This window comes from Tripterygium wilfordii, chromosome 21, assembly GCF_013401445.1.
Source record: "Tripterygium wilfordii isolate XIE 37 chromosome 21, ASM1340144v1, whole genome shotgun sequence".
In the NCBI taxonomy this organism is placed as follows: Eukaryota; Viridiplantae; Streptophyta; class Magnoliopsida; order Celastrales; family Celastraceae; genus Tripterygium; species Tripterygium wilfordii.
Genome location: NC_052252.1, coordinates 4,798,251 through 4,820,510, shown reverse-complemented (window position 1 = coordinate 4,820,510; position 22,260 = coordinate 4,798,251). Strand labels below are relative to the sequence as shown.

The window sequence follows — 22,260 nt, the reverse complement described above, 5'->3', positions numbered from 1 at the left end:
AAATCATTATTGACCATAAACAGAATTTTTTATATAATAATATATATGCATATAGAAATTCTTCTATGCCGACTTAAAGACAAGGACCTAAAATGCAAATAACTTTTTGACGACGTTGATACGTGAAATGATAAACGGATCCCATTGTTTTGGATCTCACATATTTCAAATCAACGATGAAAACATAGGTCCGCATTTTAAGTTCACATGAGAGAATTTCTCATATATATAACACTTTTCTCACATGTGAACCAAAAGTGTGAACACAAAATTCAATAATGGTAATAAACCACAACAAAAACGGGGGTCACACATTTGAAGTGGGACCCGATGTATCTATGGTTGAAAAATAAGTTCATAAAATTAATTCACACGAGATAATTGTTGTAAATGTATGTATATACGAATTCTCCTATGTTGTGTAAAATACAGACCATATATATACAAGACTACTCACATGCAGACGTCCATAACTTTATATATTACGTACGTCCATCATGTCTGTGAACCAATGAGACTCGAACGAATGGGCCTCCATCTGTTTACTATTGAGTAAATACAAAAGCGGACGTCCGCACCTTTAAAAAAAGTGTAATTTTATTAGTTCAACATGGGACTAGGTTAGGGAATTCGCATGAATCGTATGAACAAGTATAGGCATTTGACCTCATTGTCTTATTAAATCTAGAATAAATCAAATCAAATCCATTTAATTTGCTAATAATGTCAACTATCTTGGTAATATATTTGTTGGTCAGAGAATAAAGAGAGACTATATATATATGTGTACATATTTGACCACCATACTAAAAAAGAAACTTTGACTTATGTTTTCAAACTAATAATTAATTAATTTTGTAGGCAATAATGTAAGAATTCCATGGACATAGAACAACAAAGAAGGTAGCTTTGACCAAAACACTTTAATTAAAGAAATAAAAAAAAAGCACTTACACACACTTTTTTCCTTAATTAATTAACTAGTACTTTTATTTTCTCTGAAATTAATTAATTAATTAATTAATGGAGCAACAAAACTTGGACCCCTCCACTAGCAAGAGCACAAAATAAACGTGCATGCTATATATATATATACACACACATACATACGTGTGTGTGTGGAGCATCAAACTCTTCTATAAATACCTACATCTACTATCCCATTCTCTCCAACAAGAAGTCTCTTTACTTCACTACAATTGTGCCTCTCTAAAGCTCTTCCTCTCGAAACGTAATACAACCATGAAGTTCTCAAATCTTTTTATTGTACTAGTTCTTTTCATGGCTCTATTGCTAAATCTAGCATCACCATTGCCACTACAAGCTCATGAAGAAGATGATGAAGGAGAAGGTGTTGAAATAACCCTAGATGATGAAGAAGTTTCTTCTTCTTATGAACATGGTTTTGGTCGTTTTCTTGGACAAAGGAGATTGATTAGGCATCGAGGACGGCCGATGAAATGTAACAAATTCCCAAGGATATGCGGTGGAAAGGGAAGTCCAGGGCCACATTGCTGCAAGAAGAGGTGTGTGAATGTGTTGAGAGATAGCGCTAATTGTGGGAGGTGTGGGAAGAAGTGCAAGTACAATGAGGTTTGCTGTGATGGAAAATGTGTTAATCCTTCTTTCAATAGGAGGCATTGTGGAGGATGCAATAATATGTGTAGCAATGGAGGGTTTTGTGCTTTTGGCCTTTGCAATTATGCATAGAAAAAAAAGAGAGGGCTAGATTGGCGGTTCCAATTTAGAGCTGGTCCAGTTGTCCGGTAGACATATTGAGTTAATTAGGAAATTCTTGGTTATGAAAAAAATAGAAAAAAGAGAGGCTCATTGAGATTCAACAAGCCAATCAACAATTAGTTTAGTCATGAAACATCTTCTATATGCATAGAAGGTGTTCCTTTTCTTTTTTTTTTTTTTTTTGGTAAACTCATACATAGAGATCCAAATTATTTGTGTGAAGGAGAATTGGATGAAGAAAATAATTGAAGTTTTTAAATGTTCTTATTTTGTTTTAATGCATGCATTTTTTTTGCTATTGCTATGTGCGCATTTGTGAAAAGTGATTTTTCCAGGCTTATCATGAGTGCGTTGTCACCAATTTTCTTTTAATAACTGATAACGACACCAAATAAGTTTGTCATTTGAATATTCTATATGGGTTTAAACTTAGACTATCAAGCCTGCGCACACAAAAGTTTTCCACTTGATGACATGGTAAGTTGGAATCGTACTCAGGACTTTCTGAGTGCATACGATTTGGTCCCAAAGACATTCACCACTAAGATATCTATCACATTTACTCATCGCTTGTAGCTAATTGTATTACAACCTACGATCTCTCACGAAGGTGTCGAAATTTTGGAACTAATTGCTTCATGAAATTGATATATATCTTCCCTATTATCTGGGTTTAATGCATGAGTTCTGTTGAATATTTACACTAAACATCTTACTTTCGTTTTTTGAGGCTTATCACGATAAGCGGGTTAATTTTCACCTATGTTTATATTTAAAAAACATATATATGTAATGTTTCTCTTGAATCAGTCGATCACCTCAATTGTTAACTTACATCAAACCGATTCGAGACTTTTTCCAAGTCTTAATACTCCCTTATACATGTAGGTTCGGTTATGCGAGGCTCATCTAGTGGACTATACGAAAGGTCATTTAGATTGATTATATGCTTTGACACCATGTTATAATTTAAAGAATTTAAAAGGGATGAGAAAAAGAGATGAGTAGTAGAAGAAGGTGAGAGGGATTTGACCTAATCCATTTTGAAGTATTGTCCACGCTCTAGGCCCAAAGTCCATATGACTTTGTCTTTCCAAAATCTCCTCGAGTATTTAAGGTTGAGCTCACGCATTTATAAATCACATTGTTGACTTATATCAAAACGATGTGAAATTTTTTACGAGTCTTAACAATAATCGAACTTGGATCCCACTTTTATTCACAATCAACTATTACAAAATGGTCAAATTCTTCTTTTTTTTTTTGAAATATCATGAGAAATATGTTTCCCATTGGAATCAAACCTTGAGCACATATATGCTTAACTCAATCAATTATCAACCGAACCACCTCTCGTTGGTGTGAAATTCTTCATGTTAATAACAATGATATTGTAAGTGTGTATTATGGAATCAATTAAAGGTGGTTAATAACAACACCCTTCAACAGCTTGTCAATAAATTTGGAGAGAGTGGGCCATGGGCCGAGTGTCTAGGATATTTGGACATTATTTCCGGTCTTTATTTGATGGGCCTAACTTGACTTGGTGGCCCAAGTAGATCCATTAAAACGGTGCTTGTTGGTTTAAGCGGGTCCATCCGTGTTGGTAGGACCGATGCAGGACTAGTTTAGGACTTGCTCCGTTGGGAATTCAGTTGGAAAAAATCACAGCCTCTCTACCGATGGAGTTCAGGGACCGAGACTATAGAGCCGAAGAAGAAGCACAGGCGCTCCCTCGTTCACGCGCAGATTGTCACCCTCTCTCGTACCAATCTCCATCTCCGTCGCATCGGCACCAGGTCCGTGTCTTTTCCATAGTTACACTGTTACTCAGCGTTGTTGAATTGAATTCCATTGTTCTTCACTGTTATTATTGTTTTGCTGATTATTGGAGAATATATATCCGTATTTCGTTTGAGGGGGAATTCACGCATAATTTGAGATGTTATGGCTTGTAAACACCTAGTTTTGGCTGTCTTTAGCAGAAATTAAGAGGAAATACGAGTTGTTGTAATTTAGTTATAATCTTGAAGATTCCTTGTTCTTGACGGATTTTAATGGCATTTCAGGTTGATAAATTGGATTCTGAAGATAAGAATTTCTTTGATCCATTGAGAGGGCCAGATGCTAATGTGACAGTTTCTGTTGATGATGTACAAGATTTTGATAATGCTTCAAAAGTGGGAGTCTCTAGTGGAGCAGCTAGTCAAGTTCCATCAAAGGAGTGGAACTCTTTTAAGAGGTTCTTGATGCAGAGGTTTCCTTTCTCCAAAATGGTTTCCATTTTTTCAGTAAGCAACATTTATTCCTTTCAGCTTTGAACCTTAACAGACTACAGTCAATTTAACTTTTACATGAGAACTGGAAAAAGTGCTGTTTTGGTTTATTTTTTGAAGTAGTTGTCTAGCTATAGACTGGACATTAGTTTATAATTTATGTTTCAAAGTTAGTGCTTTATTGGATAGAAATATTATTAATAACTTTCACATCGGAGATTTTACGTGCTTGCATCAGTTTCAACTGGAAAATAGAATGCACATTAGATTTGATTGCTTGAGAGTGTAATAATCTGGAAAATAATAAAACACTGTAAAATTCTAGAATCATCATTCTACAAGTCATTGGCTGGTTTCTGGAGTAGTTTCCTGATTAACTTTCTCTTTCTCGTTATTATTTTTGCGCCAATTTTTTGTTTTAAACTAGATAATTTTTTTCAACAACAGAACATTGAAATAAACAAATTGAAAAAGAGGTTATTTTATCCTGTAAATCTCAGGATATTTTCACTATCTGAGATTTGTGTTGTGTTATTTTACATGGAGATGTGTTTATTTATTGTAATTATATTTCCTTTGTTTTATCATGCAATAGATATACTTTATTATAAGTGATTACAAATATCCTGTTTGTAAGGGGTAGCTTTACGACCTTATTTGTCTTGCAGATGTCTGATGCACTTGTGAAAAGTGGCAAAGGTACTGCACCCTACCTTCCTTCGGTTGCTTTGTTATTCCTCCTGCATTTTGTTTAGGAAACACCACCCAATTAAATGGCAGTGAAATTTTGTATTCTCTTTTTTTTCTTGGCTAGAATTTCATTGTGTTGAGGGTAGTTGTTCTATTCTCTTATTGTAGTTCTGCAATGACGTCAATTGCAGCGTATGAGAAATCTTCAGCAAGCATGCATTTAGATGAGCTGAATGATATGGAAAAGTCTTCTGAAGAAGATGACAAGGTCATTACTCGGCAAGAGTATATCTCCCGATTACATGAGCTCAAAGATGAAATAAACCGTGCTTGGGCTGCTGAAGATCGTGTTACATCTCTGAAGTTATCAATTAAGTTAAGTCTTACATCTCTTGTGTTTCTTCTGTTTAACAGTTTCATTTAATTGATAATTCCTGAGGCATGAGTGCTATTATCTTCCTTATTAGTAGCTTCCCTGCTTTGGCCTTCTGGCTGTGAATATTAGTGGAATAGAGGTATTATCTGTATGTTACTGACTTTATGATGTTACTCGTCTGCTTAATTACTCTCCTCGAACATGTAGATTTAGCAGCCATGTTGACTTGATTGCTTTGTTATGTTAGATTCAAATGTAGGCTCTGTGTTTTTTTTTTTCCATAAAATTATCCACATTTGAAAGATGTGTTCTGTAAGTTTTCAGGGAAACACAACTTGTTTGTTTTTATGTCTTTTTTCAATATTTGGAAAATATGCAAAAGTGCATTTATTTTTAGTGAAGATCAGAGGCAGCTGATTGATAGTTGCCTGTGATAGATGGTGCCTATGGGTGACAAATAAATAGTGGATTATGAGTTGTTACTTGTCAGTCTAATAAATCATGGTAAAAAAAATCTGAATTCTCTATGTAAAGTTACTGTTCTTGTAATTCTAAGTTGTTTTCAAATGTCGATGTTGATATTTTTTTTGTTAAAAAGAATACAGGTTACATTTACTTATTTTTTCTATTTTGCATAAATACTAGAAAATGCAGAAAATATATTCCGGCAAGTTACTTTTGCAAATCAAAAGGTCATGACGCTGTGATTATAGTTGTTACTTTACGATCAGATACCAGATTTGTGCATGTGTGAAGAGATACATGAACTCATTCATCGGCTACTTGATTTTGTAATCGTTTTCTCTGGCTATGCTACAGGTTGCTAGGCTTTTGATGGACACATCCGTCTTAGAATTTTATCCTACAATATTTGTTCTTGTTACGGAGGTAATGGACATGCTTGGTGACTTGGTATGGGAACGCATTAAGCAGAAAGCTGAATTCACTGAAGATGAAACCAGAGTTTGCACCTTATCAGGTCTGTGTTTCTCTAATTATACTCTCTCCTCAGGGAATTTCTTCAACTGTGAAGATAAAATGACTAGTGGTACTGGTATCACAAATGGATATTCCCCTTGCCTCAGAAGGAATTGCTTTTGTGCTTTATTTTGGTAACTTATTTGTTATTAAAAAAAAAAAAGAGTAAACAAGTCTTTCTTCGCCAAGCAGAGAATATAGGAGTTGCATCTGAAATTTGAAACTGAAACTTGATTTACTATCTGTACAAGAAGATGAATCACAGGTTAGGAAGATAATGAAGAAGAAGAGAGAACAGAGAAGGCTTTGTCGTGAGAGTGTAAAGAATATTTTTTATTTCTTACTTTCTTTCTAGCACAGATACACTCTATATATATATATAAATTACACGCAGATACAATACCCTAAATACTAAATTACCAAACTACCCTTAACTCTCATGACACTCCCCCTCAAGCTGGAGCATAGATGTTAGTCATGCCCAGCTTGTTACAAATAAACCCAACCCGAGCCCCAGCTAGAGATTTAGTGAAGATATCAGCTAGCTGGTCAGTAGTCCTCACAGATTTCAATACAACCTTCTTTACTTCAACCTTCTCACGCACAAAGTGACAATCAACTTCTATATGCTTCGTCCTCTCGTGAAAGACAGGATTCGAGGCAATATGAATAGCGGCCTGATTATCACACCACAAATGAGATCCAACCCGCTGCCCATATCCCAATTCTTTCATTAGTTGTCTCACATAACATATTTCAGCCACTGTGTGAGCCATAGCCCTGTATTCGGACTCCGCACTTGACCGAGCTACCACAGATTGTTTCTTGCTCTTCCAAGAAATTAGATTACCACCTACAAACACACAATATCCAGTAGTAGACTTCCGGTCACTAAGAGAACCTGCCCAATCAGCATCCGAAAAAGCCTCAACCCTCACATGATTGTGGTTTGCGTATAGCAAACCCAAACCCGGAGCACCTTTAAGATATCGTAAAATATGTAAAACAGCCTCCCAATGAGGTACTCTTGGACTGGACATAAATCTGCTCACCACACTAACTGAGAATGATATATCTGGACGAGTCACTCCAAGATAATTTAATCGGCCCACAAGCCGTCTATATTGTTCAGGATCATCAAAACTATCACCCTCATCAGGAAGAAGCTTCACCCCGGGCACCATAGGAGAGTCACATGGCTTTGCGTCACTCATCCCAGTATCTTGTAACAAATCCAAAACATATTTTCTTTGAGACAATAATATCCCACGCTTACCTCGGGCCAGTTCCACACCCAAAAAATAGCGTAAAAGACCTAGATCCTTAGTCTGAAAATGACTTTGCAGAAAAGTCTTTAATGAAGATATGCCTCCTACATTACTTCCTGTGATCACAATGTCATCTACATAGACCACCAACAGAATGCTCCCAGCATTCGATTGCTGGTAGAACACTGAATGATCTTTTGCAGACCTTCTCATACCAAACTTGCGAACTACTTCAGTAAATCGGCCAAACCAAGCTCGTGGGGATTGTTTCAAGCCATATAAAGCTTTCTTCAACTTACACACCATACCTGACTCCCCCTGAGCAACAAACCCAGGTGGTTGCTCTAAATAAACTTCCTCGTGGAGATCGCCATGAAGAAAGGCATTCTTCACATCAAGTTGATGTAAAGGCCAATCATATGTGGCAGCAAGAGAAAGAAGAAGACGAACAGATGTAAACTTGGCAACTGGAGAAAACGTATCAGTATAGTCAACTCCATATGTTTGGGCATAGCCCTTGGCCACAAGACGCGCCTTAAGGCGAGCAACAGACCCATCAGGATTAGTTTTCACGGTATAAACCCATTTACTACCAATAGCCTTCTTTCCCAGAGGTAACAACACAAGATCCCAAGTATGATTCCGGTCCAGAGCAGTCATTTCATCCTGCATAGCAGAGAGCCAGCCAGGATTGGACAAAGCCTCAGTAACAGATCGAGGAAGAGTAATAGAATCAAGTGCCGAAACAAAGGTTCGCATAGACTCAGAGACTCCTGCATAGGAAATAGTGGCAGATAACGGATACGTGGCACACTGGCGTTTCCCTTTCCGAAGAGCAATAGGGATATCAATATCAGTCGGGATCTCAGGTGCAGGTTCAAGATCAGTTGAGGAGACCGATGGTGGAGAAGGCACCACTTCCGAAGGAACTGAGGGACCATACTGAACTACCTGACGAGGACCACGAGTATAAGTCCTCAACTGGGGAGAAGAACTAGATGAACAAGACGAGGACGACTCGGTGGGCCGCACAAGATCATACACCAAACACTCATCAAGATCAGAAGAGGATGGGAGAGACACGGGATAAGATGAGTGTGAGGAGTAAGCATTAGACTCATCAAAAGCAACATCTGAGGAAACGAGATATCGTCCCAATTCTGGAGAGAAGCATCGATAACCCTTTTGAGTACGAGAGTATCCAAGAAAAATACAGCGCAACGATTTAGGATCCAATTTAGTAAGATGAGGACGAGTATCCCGAACATAGCAAGTACATCCAAAGACCCGGACTGGGAGAGAGTGAAGCACATCACTCGGAAATAAGAGTTGATAGGGAATTTGACCAAGTAGAACTGAGGAAGGCATTCTATTAATGAGATAGGTGGCAGTGAGAACAGCATCACTCCAGAAAATTTTAGGAACTCGCATGTGGAACATAAGAGCGCGGGCAACCTCCATAAGATGACGGATTTTACGTTCAGCCACCCCATTTTGTTGAGGGGTGTCCGGACAAGAAGATTGATGGAGGATTCCCTTACTAGACAAGAAAGAAGACATATCATTGGATAGATATTCTTTAGCATTATCACTCCGCAGGATACGGATGCATAAAGAATGTTGAGTACAAATTTCAGCATAGAATGAACAAAAAATAGAGAACAAATCTGAACGTTTTTTCATTAAATATACCCAAGTGGTACGAGAATAATCATCCACAAAAGTAACAAAATAGCGATATCCTGATTTGGACACAATTGGACAGGGACCCCAAATATCAGAATGAACTAAGTCAAAAGGAGCGCAAGCTCGTTTAACTGTCCTAGACACATAAGACCTGTGATGATGTTTCGCAAACTGACATGACTCACAAGACAACTGTTGTAACGAAGATAAAGAAGGACACAAAAACTTTAAGCTGGGAAGAGCAGGATGACCAAAACGACAATGAAGCTCCATAGGAGAAGGAGGACTCGACACCAGCAAGGAAGAAGGTCCATCATCCAAAACATAGAGCCCGCCGGAAGTGAGACGACCTCTACCAATCATCCTCCTCGTAGACTGATCCTGAAACACACAATGATCAGAAAAAAATGTTATTGAACATTTAAGTGCCTTCGTAAGGGCACTCACAGAGAGTAAATTGAAAGAAAATGAGGATAAATTGAGAACGGAGTCCAAGTGCAAATTAGGAGTAGGAGATGCAGTGCCAATCCCCTGCACCTCCACAAACGTCCCATTAGCAACACGCACAGCAGGATGAGACGATGTGGAGGAATATGTATCCAGAATACCTGGGTTCCCAGTCATATGGTCTGAAGCACCAGAGTCGATAACCCAGGCACGAGGAGAAACCGACATAAGAGCAGAGGCATTAGTCGCAGCAGAAGCTGTCGAACCAGTAGAAGCAGATAACTGACTCATGATGCGGGAATACTCTGCAGCAGACAGACTAACACGCCCCTCATCTGAAGTAGAAGATGTAGAGGAAAGATTCAAATCATGAACACCTGAGGCCACACTAGAAGCCACATTGGCAGAACGAACAGGGGGTGGTTTGCCATGCAACTTCCAACACCTGTCACGAGTATGACCCACTCCACCACAATGATAACATGTAAACTTGCCATCGGGACCACGACCACTACGGCCACCACGACCACCACGACCACCACGTGCATCATAAGATGACTGACCAATCAACCCAGACCGCTCGGAGATACCTGGTGTGAAAGAAGCAGGTCTAACAGATCGATTAGCCCGTGAGAATGCTTCAGTAAGGGATATCTCACCACTAGCAAGAATTTGGGACCGTGCAGAATCATACTCAGATTGCATGCCACTCAGGAATGCAATAATAGCCAACTGCTCCCTCTGTTGGCGCCTTCTCTCAAGATCAAGATCCAGGGGCATCAAGGAATTGAACTCCTCATAAACTTTCTTGAACGACGCAAAATAATCACTCAGATTAGACTCCTTCTGTTCAGGCCGAAAGAAGGATAATGCGACATCATACAATCGATTCATATCATCCTTTCCAGAATACAGAACTCCCAAATACTCCCAAATTTCCTTCACGGTATCACAATGTGTCACTAACTCAGAGACCTTTGGGTCCATAGAATTCAGAATTTGACCATACAAACGTGCATCATCACGCAGCCACACCTTATTTCCAGCAGCATCAATTATAGAGTCAGGGGCTGTACCAGTGAGGTGATCTTCTTTGTCCATGCCCCGGACCACAACCTGGATAATTTTTCGCCAATGCTGATAATTAGGACCAGTTAACCTCTGATCAGTTAACTTGGTTGAAGTGGCAACCACATCAGTAACACTAACTTTCTTCTCCGCCTCACTCATGATGACGTAGTATTCCACTAACAACACACTGGAATATAAACCCAGAACCCACAAAACAAATCTGAAACCTTCTTGCTCACCACAAAAATCAACCTCAAACCAAAAGACCCATCAATACCAGGGCAAGAAACGAGCAAGAGGGAGACATATCCAGTAATTTTCAGCACATAAAATCACATTCCGGTGACAGTGTGTCTACCGACGGTGGCGCGTGAAAGTCACGCGCCTCTCCGATGGACCCGCAAACCTCCTCCGAGAAGTATCTTCCGCCGACGAAGCTTTTAGTAAACTAGAGTTTTTCGAACTGACCTCTGTAGCACCGTAGATCGACGATTCACCTCAACTCTGGTAGTCTCATCTAACTTCGTATTCTGGGCAGCAGTGAAGACCCAATCACGTAGACAGCAGCAAATACCAGAACAGTGATCTAACCAAGCTCCGATACCATGTACAAGAAGATGAATCACAGGTTAGGAAGATAATGAAGAAGAAGAGAGAACAGAGAAGGCTTTGTCGTGAGAGTGTAAAGAATATTTTTTATTTCTTACTTTCTTTCTAGCACAGATACACTCTATATATATATATAAATTACACGCAGATACAATACCCTAAATACTAAATTACCAAACTACCCTTAACTCTCATGACACTATCAATTGATGCCTCTTGATATTCTTATACTCTTACCAGCTGACAAGCCACTTTGTTGTATGTTGATTGACTCTTCAAATGGGGTCAAAAATTTCACTCTTTTTTCCATGTTGCAATAGCTGAAGCAAGAGCATGGATTGGTGTTGGGATCTAGTGTCAGCTTATATGAAAAGGAAAAAGAGTAATTTGTGTTAAGTCCTATGGAAAACAAAATGTAAAAAGGAAATCACTGCTCATCTGCTCTCTCTCTCTCTCCTTCCCTCCCTCCCTCTCTGAAGTGGAACAAACAGCTTTATAATGTTCCTGAAAACCTTAACTGGATTTATGACAGAGAATTTTGGAGCCAGTGATATTTGCTTTGATGCCAAGGAAACCTGCAACAACTGGTTTTGCAAAGTGGGTTCTGTCCGCGAGCTCCTTCCACGCATGTGAAGTCCTCAACTTATCATATTCTCTGTTTTACTTAGTATTTAATGTTTTCAGTGCAAATATTTGCATGTAGCAGTTGTTACTTGTAAGCTGATCCAAAATGAGCTTTCAGTCTCTACTTTCTAATGTGGCAAAGCCTACCTGTAAGTCACAGGTTTAATTTGTGGAAACAGCCTCTCCACATTTTATGTAGAGGTAAGTTCTGCATACATCTTGCATGTTCCCAATCTCGCTCATTGCAGGATCCTTGAGCATGGATGTTGTTTACCTTTTATTACCAAGAAGGTGCAAAACTGAAAAAATTTATTGGCTTTAAGCTGTGGTGTACTTTTCTTGGTAACAATGTTCTAGATCAGTTTGGTATGGCCTTATGCATTGTTTGAAGCTGTTTTATTAAGGCAAGAATAGCAGCTAATGAGACAGGTTGGCTTCTAAACTGTTGTAGATGTCTACGAGGAAAGTATTGAATGGTCATAAGCTGTGAGTCTTTTATTCAAATTTTTGTTAGTGGTGGAAACTTACTGATTTTTCTATGACTGTAGTTTACATTTATATCATGGTATTTTAAAATCTTGATAAGTTGAAGAACTGACGTGTAATTTCAATCTATATTCTTGCACGCGAAATTATACTTGGAACAATCTGTTCTTTTCCGCCCTTTTTTTCTACTTACTATTTAGGTTTATTCCATCATTGCTCCCATTGGTTTATTTTGTTTTCGTATCTGTATTTTTGTTCTACTCTCTCTCTCTCACATATTTTCAGTCTTTACCTTATTTTGTTTGTTTTTGTCTTGTGACTGTTATGATTTTGTACTCTAGTTATTTGGAGCTGGCAATATTGCCTTGCTGGCGTTTTCTGCATGACCGACCTGAAGAATGTCTACAGCGTGTGGTTATGATGACAAGAGGGTTAGCAGATCCATTGGCTTCTTCGTATTGTCGTTTGTATATGGTCCACTGTGCTCGGAAGTTGCCTGCATGTGATACAGGTCTAGACATTATAGAATATTTTTTCCCTGTGCTAGCAAATGCTTATTCTAAAATGATGATCACCCTTTTTGTGTTCCTGTTTTCACATTTATGCTTACCTTCACTTTATTGCATTCAGCTCAAGTGGACTTGGTTTCAGATTATGGATGGTAGACTTGAAATGAAATTTGACAAGATTACTGCATAGATTGAATTATATCTTTGGTATGATGCTGCTAAGAACACAAATTGATGATCAAAGATCAATCATTATTATCTCATCTTTGGCCATCCTATACCCCCAGCCCACTTTCTCTTATAGTGATTCATTGTAGGTTTTATTTTCTTGTCATAGTTTGATTAGCTGGCTTCAGAATATGCATAGAAGACTCAAATGCCGCCTGGGTTAGATTAATTCCTGCTTAGTTTGAATTATATCTTTGGTACGATGCTGTCCAAGGACACAAATTTATGAGACTGGGTTTGTATGTAGTCGACCCAACTTAAAATTGATTTGAGTTGTGCTGTTTACATTTTATTTCCCAATCTCTTATTAATGCCTGTACTAGACATGAGCTTGATTCCAAAAAAAGCATATTGGCCACTTGATGAATTTTAAACTCTCTAGCTAAGTGAAGACATAAGGAATCTAATTGTCAAGCTCTCTAGGTCAATTTGTAAGTGGACCTTGAACTGTAAAACAGCCTTTCCGTCCTTGAAACTAAAGATCACCCTGAGCTCTTTAACAATGGTGTATTCTCTTGCCTTCACACTCACAAGTCACAAATAGGCACAGTCGTCGTGTCCCTCACACTTTGAGAGCTTCTAAATCAAGCTTCAAAAATAATGTGGCCTAAATTTTTTAATTTGTACCCTTCGCACAAGAACTAGACTCAAGCAATTGTGCCTACTGGTCGACCATGCTTTGGCGGGAGGATTTACTTGATATTTTTGCGAATCCGTAAATCTCTGGAAGTCTGGAGCATGCCACGGCTTGGCTACTGCTAGACTGATCTTTCACATAGAAATCCAGCTAGAGAATTTGAGAGTGAGCTTAGCATGATGGATCAAATGGAAACTTAGTTCAAAATTGACCTTTTGTTAGTTTCTCTGATCCGTAATGTATACTTTAAATGATTAAGGTTCAATTATTTTTTCTATTAATTTCTTTGATTCAGTGGAACTTAACAAGACATTGACTATGGGTTAATTTGTCATTTCAAGATTCCTATTGATAAAAGTGCACTTCTTTTTTATTTATTTTTCCTGATAAAAAAAGTGCACTTCTTATCCAGCCATATTGATTTGGGGAACCTGTAAATGGGTTTCTAATATGATGTTATCAATTTTCTTAATGGAAATTATGATGTACTTTTTTTTTTTTTTAAATTGTTAAATTTTTTTTACTTTTCAGGATATTTGATTACATGCATTAATGACATCAAGGTTCTATTGATGCGGACGATATCAACAACAGAATCCCCATATGCCTATCTTACAGATAATAAGAAGTTGCTTGTCAGTTTAATGGAGCCAACTATTGAGTATCTTATTAAATGCATACTTAATGATGCATCTCAGGTAAGTTTGAAGCTCAATGGTTCTCACTGAGAATGTTGCATTGATGTTTCTAGATGATTAATCTGTTTCCAAATTTGGAAAAGTAGATTAGTAGAAGACATCACATCAGGGCTACGATAATGTAGCATGTGGACTATATTTAACTTGTCTGTGATTTTATGCCTGTAATAAAGTCCCTAGTATCTTCTTATCTTTTCATCCACCTGGTCACATGTTAATCAATTATTTCATTTCGTAGTTAATGTGTAACTTGGTTTTTTACTTTTTTTTCATAATATGTTGACTCATAGTATTTTGTGTTTGTATTGTAAAAGAGGCAATTAGGTAAAATACTAGTTGAGCTTGGGATTGGAAAGACACAGTTGGAGTTGTCTGGGAGTTCACCATGTATCTCAATCATTCTTCATCATCTGCTGAAAGAGCTCCCAACTGAAGTAGTTGTCTCTAATTCTATGGAGATATTTGATGTCATTAGGTATACCAATGATCATTCTTTTGATCAGGTATTGTAATATGACAAATAAATCATGGCATATGTATCTTTTACTTTGAGACCCTGCAATTTGTTAATCCAAGTCTTCTATATCTTGCGCTTCAGTTTTGAACTGCCCTCTTTAATTATTATTAGTATTTTTTGGTTGCAGTGTTTGAATTACAGGTTACTTGGATTTAAGCTATCTGAGAGCAGATCTCAAATGGAAATTGTCAATGCAGTGGTGGATAAAGTTATTCAGGTAATATAATATTCGTCTTTCCTGTAAATTTTGCATTCATAGCTTTCTGAAATGTTCAGTGAGTCTCTGTCTCTCTTGACTCATAGGTAGATATGATCACACAAAAATAGCTGAAAATTTGTGGTCCTTCCAAAAAGGACGTAGAGTTGTCAACGATTGGCACTTCCCCCTTATTGCAACACCTTACTCCTTTTCAAATACACTAATTTGATAGTCAACTAAATGCAAGTTTGCAATGGATGGCATTGTGTTATTCCTTGACCTGTTGGCCAACCTCATGACCTCGAAGCATTCATTTCATTGTACATTTGGTATTCAAGTAATGATTTGTAAACATCACAATATAGTTGTCGTCGTTATCATCCGAGCCTTTATCCCAAAACTTTGGGGTTGGCTACAATGTAGTACAATTTATAATTAATCCTCATGTTTGTGACAATTAATTTACGAGGTATACATTCTCAGTGACTTTTTTATTGAAAAATATGATGTCAGGTTGTTACTGAATATGATAGACTTGAAGATTACCTGACGGTTCTGGATGCTTATATGGATACAATTCTTCAAAATCAGATGGTACGTTTGAGATTCTTGAGGCAATGTGACAGATGCTTAGTTCTCATCTATTTTTCCCGCTTGTTCAGCCTTTGATGGCTCTCTAAAGTTTTGTTGATCACGAGTAATAGTAAGACTTTTTGGTGGTTGGATAAATACCACAATTATGTGGAAATGGGTGTTTTGAGCAATGCAGGATTCAAAATATAATGATCGTAAGCCAATGTTGTATTTCAATTCTCCTTTGGTTTTGATATAAATTACACCAACAAAAATGTTGACCTCTGAAATGCAACTTTTCAACATCATCTATTTTCTTCCTTTCCTTGGCTTTTGCAAGTAAGTTCCATCTAAAATTTCATTTTCTGTACTCATATAAAGCAAGTGCTGGAATCTGTATGTGTTTTCTATCTGGGAAACAGGTTAAGAATAAAACTGATATTTCTTGTCTGTTAATAGCATCTCTGTGCGTGAGCATTTTTTCTCATTTTGACCAGATAATTGTTACAGCTACATGTTGTGTTTGCATGTGATACTTTTAGTTTGAGTTACCTTATTTGATATGTTTTTCGAATGTTCTGGTAGTTTCAGGATGATTATTTGAACAGCATGTTAGAAGGTATTGTAGACCGAGCATGTAAAAAGAAAATTGTGGAAGATGAATTGGCATCCTTGCAATCCATCATGGTGAAGCTTATTTCTTATTTCAGGGAGTTGGGTGATTTATTTTCACTGGTATGCTTTACATTAATCTTCAACAGCAGTTGCTTTCCTCTTTTTATACATTAATTTAAACAGTGTGCCTAGAAATCGTGTATGGGTTCTTATTGTGGCGTTTTAACTTTTAAGTTATAGCTTTGAGTCTTTGACTAAGTTTCTAGTTTTTGAAGTACTAATGACAGTTCATTGCTTTGGTTGATTTTGTAGAACCATTTTTTGGAGATCTTAGATGTGATGTATGGAGGTTCACGGAATGTTGTTAATATGCACATTCTTAGCATGGCAATGAGGTATTGCTCACTTTCCAATTTTCTATGGTCTTTCCAGTTTGTGTAGTTAAGGCTTCATCTTGGCTTTGCCAACCCTTGACGTGTGAAACCTGCCTTGCTCTTTAATAATGATACTGTGTTGCTGAACTAGTCTCTGCCTTAGTCAGGACCTGCATGTAGTGTATGAGTTTTATTGACTCACAAGGGCCTTGCTCTTTAATAATGATACTGTGTTGCTGGACTAGTCTCTGCCTTAGTCAGGACCTGCATGTAGTATATGAGTTTGTCTTGACTCACAAGGTTGCAGAGTATTTTCAGTGAAGAGAATGTGTAAAGCCTGGGGAGTGGTCTATATATGCTGCTTGGGCGTAAACTCATTGAGCTCCTCCTCCTCCTTACACATGAGTTGGAAAAAATGTTAACGGTCCTTGTCAGGAAATTTTTTTGGTCATTAAGTAATCTGCATGGTTCAGTGACTTTTAGCTATGGGTTTCACTTAATTAAAAGTTTGAAACTAGTGGTAGTGTTGTCTCACATCTTGAGGTAATGGGTTAGAATGAGAAATGAGATTATGAGATCTAAGGTATAAGTAGCGCCAATTGAAGATAAGTTGTGAGGAAACCGTTTACGATGGTATGAGCATGTACAACGTAGCGTTGTGGCGGTGAGGAGGCCTAAAAAGACATGACTTGAAGTAGTAAGAAAGGATATGAATTCAATAGGAGTTGATGATAGTATGATCTAGATAGAAATAAATGGCGGAAACGAATACACATAGTGGATTCATGTTGATTTTCTTATAGACTCATGTGGCCGATCCCAAAATTTTGGGATAAAAACTCAAATGATGATGATGATGATCCTTTAGAAGCTTGAAACTCTAAACTGCTTATTGTTATGGGTTTTCAGGGAAAATATCATGAGTACATAGTATTCACTATTAATCATTAGGTTTTGTTTGGTCAGATCCATGTACTCTTGTGAGGAAACTATCAACTTCCATTGCTCTGGCAAAGATAGACTTCTTCAGTGATACTCTGAAGGAACAAACAAGCTACCCCCTAAAAATTACTTTTGAAATCATGAATGTTACATTTTGCACAAGTATGGTAGCCTTTCAAGTTTCCACAATTTCTCAACTGTGAAAAATGTATGCGAACCATATGACTATGAAGTAGCCTATAATCATTTTTTCCTCTCATATGCTTATCATCCCAGGGCAGTTACAAATGATCTTTTGACAGGAATGGTTATGTATGTGATCAAACAATTGTAAAATTGCTTTTTGAAGTTTCGCGATCTTTACATGATGGTATGGATCTTGCAAATATGAAGGATGATGAGAGCCAACTGCCATCACGCTTGATTATTCGTTTCATTCAGTTGGTAATTATTTGAAGTGAATATTTCTTTCGTCTTATGTTAAGTCTTTATAAGTTGCTAATGTTTCTTGGCTCAGTTTGGTTTTTGGATACTTTGTTTTTATTGACTGCTAGGTTGACTACGGGGAAGAGATGGAACAGCATCTAAATTTTTTAGTTGAATGTCGTGGCATTTTTGGTAACTTAAGCGATCTCAAGGTATTTTGATATTATTACTATTACTGATAATCATCCTTAGAAATGGAAATGGAGCAGTTTTTATCATCTATTAAGTCTTTTTTTGCCAGAGACCAAATGGAAAAGATCTGATTTGACATAATTATATGGTCTCTGATAGTAAGGCACTACATAGACAGGGGCCTTTTTTCTCTGATATATCATTATATCATTATATCATTTGGTTACATTATTTTGAGGAAGGGGGTATCAAACCTTGCAAGTAGTTCAAGTGATATGGGTAGGCCGCCACTAGACCACCAGAAACTCCTTATGGGCGCCCTCTTCTTTATCTTTATAATAAATGGAATCATCTGTCATTAATATAGTTCTATTCTAACGGGAAATTAGTAGGTTGATTAATTTCATTTAGATGGAAGTCTTGGGGGAATCTGTTATGTTAATAGGAATGCTCTTGGTTTTGAAACAAACCGTAGATTTTCATGACTAATTTTTATCAGCCTCCATATGATTCCCCTGCACTCTTTATTCAGTGCTTAATTTTCCTTGCAGGAAACTCTTGTTCACTCAAGTAATGCATTAGTGACTAAAGCTCTGAAAGGTGGGAAAAATCGTCTCAGTTTTGTCAAATCTTGTGTAGCATTTAGTGAGGTGACGGTTCCTTCTATCTCTGCTCACATCAGACAGTTAAATCTTTATCTTGAGACTGCTGAGGTGAGGTTCTTTTCCTTCGATGTTATTATGCTATAAACCTGTTCACCTCATATCTCTACTCATTCATGTTTGTATTTATCAGGTTGCCTTGTTAGGGGGTTTAGTTTCCCATGCAGATGGGTTGATAGCTTCGGCAATGAGCTGTTTACAAAGTTTGCAGTTGGAAGATGGTTAGTTCATCTCTCTATTATGAATTGCGCTGGGTTGATCATACTATACCATTAAGGATTGGCAATTATAGTTATCAAACTTCATCATTATTTTTTACTTCATAGCATATAATATTTTAGATCTTTGGTTACTTTGTGCTGTAACCACAAGAAAAGTTGTACTAAGAATGTTGCTTTGGTAATGTTCTGAGCTTGGGAAGAGTTAAGTTGTTTCCTTAAGAGAGATGATGTGTGCATAAATGTCTGGGTGCGTATATGCATTCGCATGTGCTGAGAGTAGGAGTGCTAGGCTGGGTCAGACAAAACTGTACACTTTTTTTATCTAGAGAATATTTTTTTATTTAGTATTTTTTGAAGAGAATATTTATTACTTGCTTCTTTGAATAATTCTATCAAATAATATTCCAAGTTTTATTTGGTCACTCAAATTGGCTTGTTTATTTGAGTAGGTTCCCAAATACATATGGAAATTGATGGAATACTCTCCTCCATTCGAAAATTATGCAGCCTTTTGGTTGTGGTTCCAGGTTGTTTTCATACTTCTTGATTTGTTTGTAATATCTTCAATATACTGATGATGTACTTGAGCCTGCGTTGCATTTTAAACATAATCGCTATTCCATACGATCATATCAAATTCTAATTTATCATAGGGCATTGTATTGCAATTTCCATGTGAAGTCTTTTAATTGTGGTGTTATTCTTCTCTGTAAATCCTTTTTAAGACAACAATACCTTAAATAAGAAATCAAAAATTATGGAGCAATTGATTTGTTTTCTTCTTTCCATTTTCGCTGTTTCCCTTTCTATTTTGAAATATTTGCATGGCCTGTCAAATTCACTGATAGGGACCTTTCACTTTTAGTTTTAAAATATAATATGGTAGCATATTATTTAGGCATAGATGATAGCCTTCTAGTTGCGCAAATGTTAATCTTACATTCAGGAATCTATCTACCTCAGGAACCTTGAGCCATGGAATACTCATACAAAGTGTTGTTCATCCTTGAATAATATTCTATGTATCTTACCATTCTTAGTGGCAGGACAAGTGGATTTCATAACAAATTGGTTCCTTTCATCTTAATACTTTGATATTTTCTGTGTTTTTTTTTCCCTTCCCCCATTTGAAGGTATTCCTGATCAGGGAGCTACAAACATTCTGAAGGGCGTGCTGTCCATTATTCATTCGCTTTCATGGTACACCATCCCATCCCAGCATGAATTTTGAACATGTTCAAATCAGTCTAATATCCTAAGATAATTATGTTGACCATCTTTATTTGTTAAACATGGTGTAGGATGACACCAAGAATGAAGACGAGAATACACTGCTCATTAGTTTTATTATCAGCGGCACTTTCTCAGAATAAGCTCCCATACCATTTGCACCACAGTGAGGTACCTCCATAATTTTTGGAAAAGGTCCTACTTTTTGTAAAAGTTTTATTTTCTGTAAATATATGAAATAGAAGTACAGCCAAAAGTCAAGGATGTGTATTTTTTGTTTTGGAGAACATTACAACTTTTATATCTTGCATTTTTGTAACCCTTTTGGTGTTTTATTATTTTTCAAATGATTACAAGAAAGACCCTGCCTGAAGTGGTCAAAACTCAAAACTTGTATGATGAATTGTTGACTTGCCTTATATGTATATGTCATTTTTGACGAGCTAGTTGCCAGGTATACAATGGAGAAACTATTGCTTAAGACCCAATAATTTCATCATATCTAATGGCTTCTCTCTTGTTTCAAATTGGATTCCTTAGGTTCTGGGCAATGACATGCTATTCTTTGGTGATACCTCTTACGCAAGTGAATTGATCTCATTTTCTGAGCCTATTCTCCGGTACCTGGTTGATGCCATTGATCAAGAACCATTACAGGTAACTGACTTTCTGCTAATTACTTTGATTGCAAAGATAGACCAATTTTAGTTTTGCTGACTTGTTGTGTTGGAATTAAGACTAATCGTGGAAGCATGGCACTTGAAGCTTGTAACTGCATAGCGTCATCATTCAAAGTAAGTCTCCCTCTCGCTATTGGAATGACTTACCTTGAATTTAGTTGAGATGCTTGATTTGGCAAAAGCAAAACAAAACTTGAACTTTATTCAAAAGAAGGGTTTATGGAAAAGCCATTTTCCCCCTGTTCCACTAGTAATTGAAGTCAGCTAAACTGTGTAATCAAAATAATAAGCTTCCATATACATGGTCTTGATTCACATTAACATTTCCGTCATAAAGATACTTCTGGATGGTCTTGGTTTCTTAGAGGTGTCGCCTGTACCGACTGCTTGGCAGTGGATAGAGGTCTTGTTTGTCTGGTTTATCAATTTTTACAGTCAGGAACTCTGGATGCTTTAATCTAACTAGGAACTTCTTTAATTTCTAAGTTCGTTCTGAATTTGATATTTCATGAGAGATTCTTGAATGTTGAGAAAACCACTTTGACCTATTGAATAAAAGTGACTTTCAGTAAAGGGTTCTAGAGCAATTGAAGTTAATATGGAACTCTTGCTTGGACCCACCCTGATCCCCTGCAACTCTGCTGGGTGCAATAGGTCGTGGGTTGACGTGAGTGAGAGATAAAGCAAGAGACTCTCTCGTCAACACATCGGACGTATTGCACCATAAAGTAATGCAGCGGATCTCAGTCAATCTGGCAAGAGAGTATATGTCCTATTTTTTCCATGACTGCCAAATCAATCTGATGTTTTCTTTTCTGTTGACGAGCTTACTGCTTCCCCGTCTGTTGTATATTGAGCAGATCAACGATGATCTATTGATGGTCTGCTACAAATTGATCGATACTGCCAAGTCATGCCTGAGTGTGAACGACAAATTCCTGCAGTCTACCATCAAGTTTTTAGACAAGCGCCTTCCACCACCTTCTCCCATACAAGTCAACTGAGATATATACCGGCAAATCTTTTACAGTTTTGATATACCAGCAAATTGTTTACAGCTTTGAAGTGTGAAATACCAAATATGGTGTGAAATATATATTAGGCTATGATAAATTTGACGATGTTCAGTTGCTCTTAAGCACAGTTAAATCAACTCTACCATAATGGCCTTTTGATGTTCAATGGAAAAATCTTGTTTAGCCAAAACCTGAGACTCAAAATAACTAAAGAGAGTCAACATAACTGCCGAAAATCGAAGGACTTTATCCTCGGCCTACAAAAGCTCGGCCGAGCGTGGAATATCATA

At 37.3% G+C, this 22,260-nt stretch overlaps 2 protein-coding genes across 4 annotated transcripts; both read left to right on the top strand.

Moving 5' to 3' along the window:
* Positions 1–1,189: 1,189 nt before the first annotated feature.
* Positions 1,190–1,808, top strand: LOC119987649 (stigma-specific STIG1-like protein 1). The gene has a single exon (XM_038832565.1). The coding sequence runs from the start codon at positions 1,243–1,245 to the stop codon at positions 1,708–1,710; it is 468 nt and encodes a 155-aa protein (XP_038688493.1). The 5' UTR covers positions 1,190–1,242; the 3' UTR covers positions 1,711–1,808.
* A 1,555-nt stretch (positions 1,809–3,363) lies between these two features.
* Positions 3,364–22,160, top strand: LOC119988923 (VPS35 endosomal protein sorting factor-like). Of its 3 annotated transcripts, none has more exons than XM_038834182.1 (23): positions 3,364–3,539; positions 3,810–4,031; positions 4,685–4,715; positions 4,898–5,082; positions 5,902–6,061; positions 11,674–11,770; positions 12,593–12,762; positions 14,157–14,323; positions 14,638–14,826; positions 14,968–15,057; positions 15,553–15,633; positions 16,204–16,347; positions 16,540–16,622; positions 17,846–17,987; positions 18,098–18,181; positions 18,713–18,874; positions 18,957–19,044; positions 19,494–19,571; positions 20,178–20,244; positions 20,346–20,445; positions 20,815–20,931; positions 21,012–21,068; positions 21,815–22,160. In XM_038834182.1, the coding sequence occupies exons 1-23, from the start codon at positions 3,423–3,425 to the stop codon at positions 21,956–21,958; spliced, it is 2,775 nt and encodes a 924-aa protein (XP_038690110.1). In that variant the 5' UTR covers positions 3,364–3,422; the 3' UTR covers positions 21,959–22,160. The 3 variants fall into 3 exon arrangements, with proteins under 3 accessions (XP_038690110.1, XP_038690109.1, XP_038690112.1); XM_038834181.1 differs by having other exon boundaries at positions 16,198–16,347; XM_038834184.1 differs by lacking the exon at positions 3,364–3,539 and having other exon boundaries at positions 3,922–4,031; positions 4,875–5,082; positions 16,198–16,347.
* The last annotated feature ends 100 nt before the right edge of the window (positions 22,161–22,260 follow it).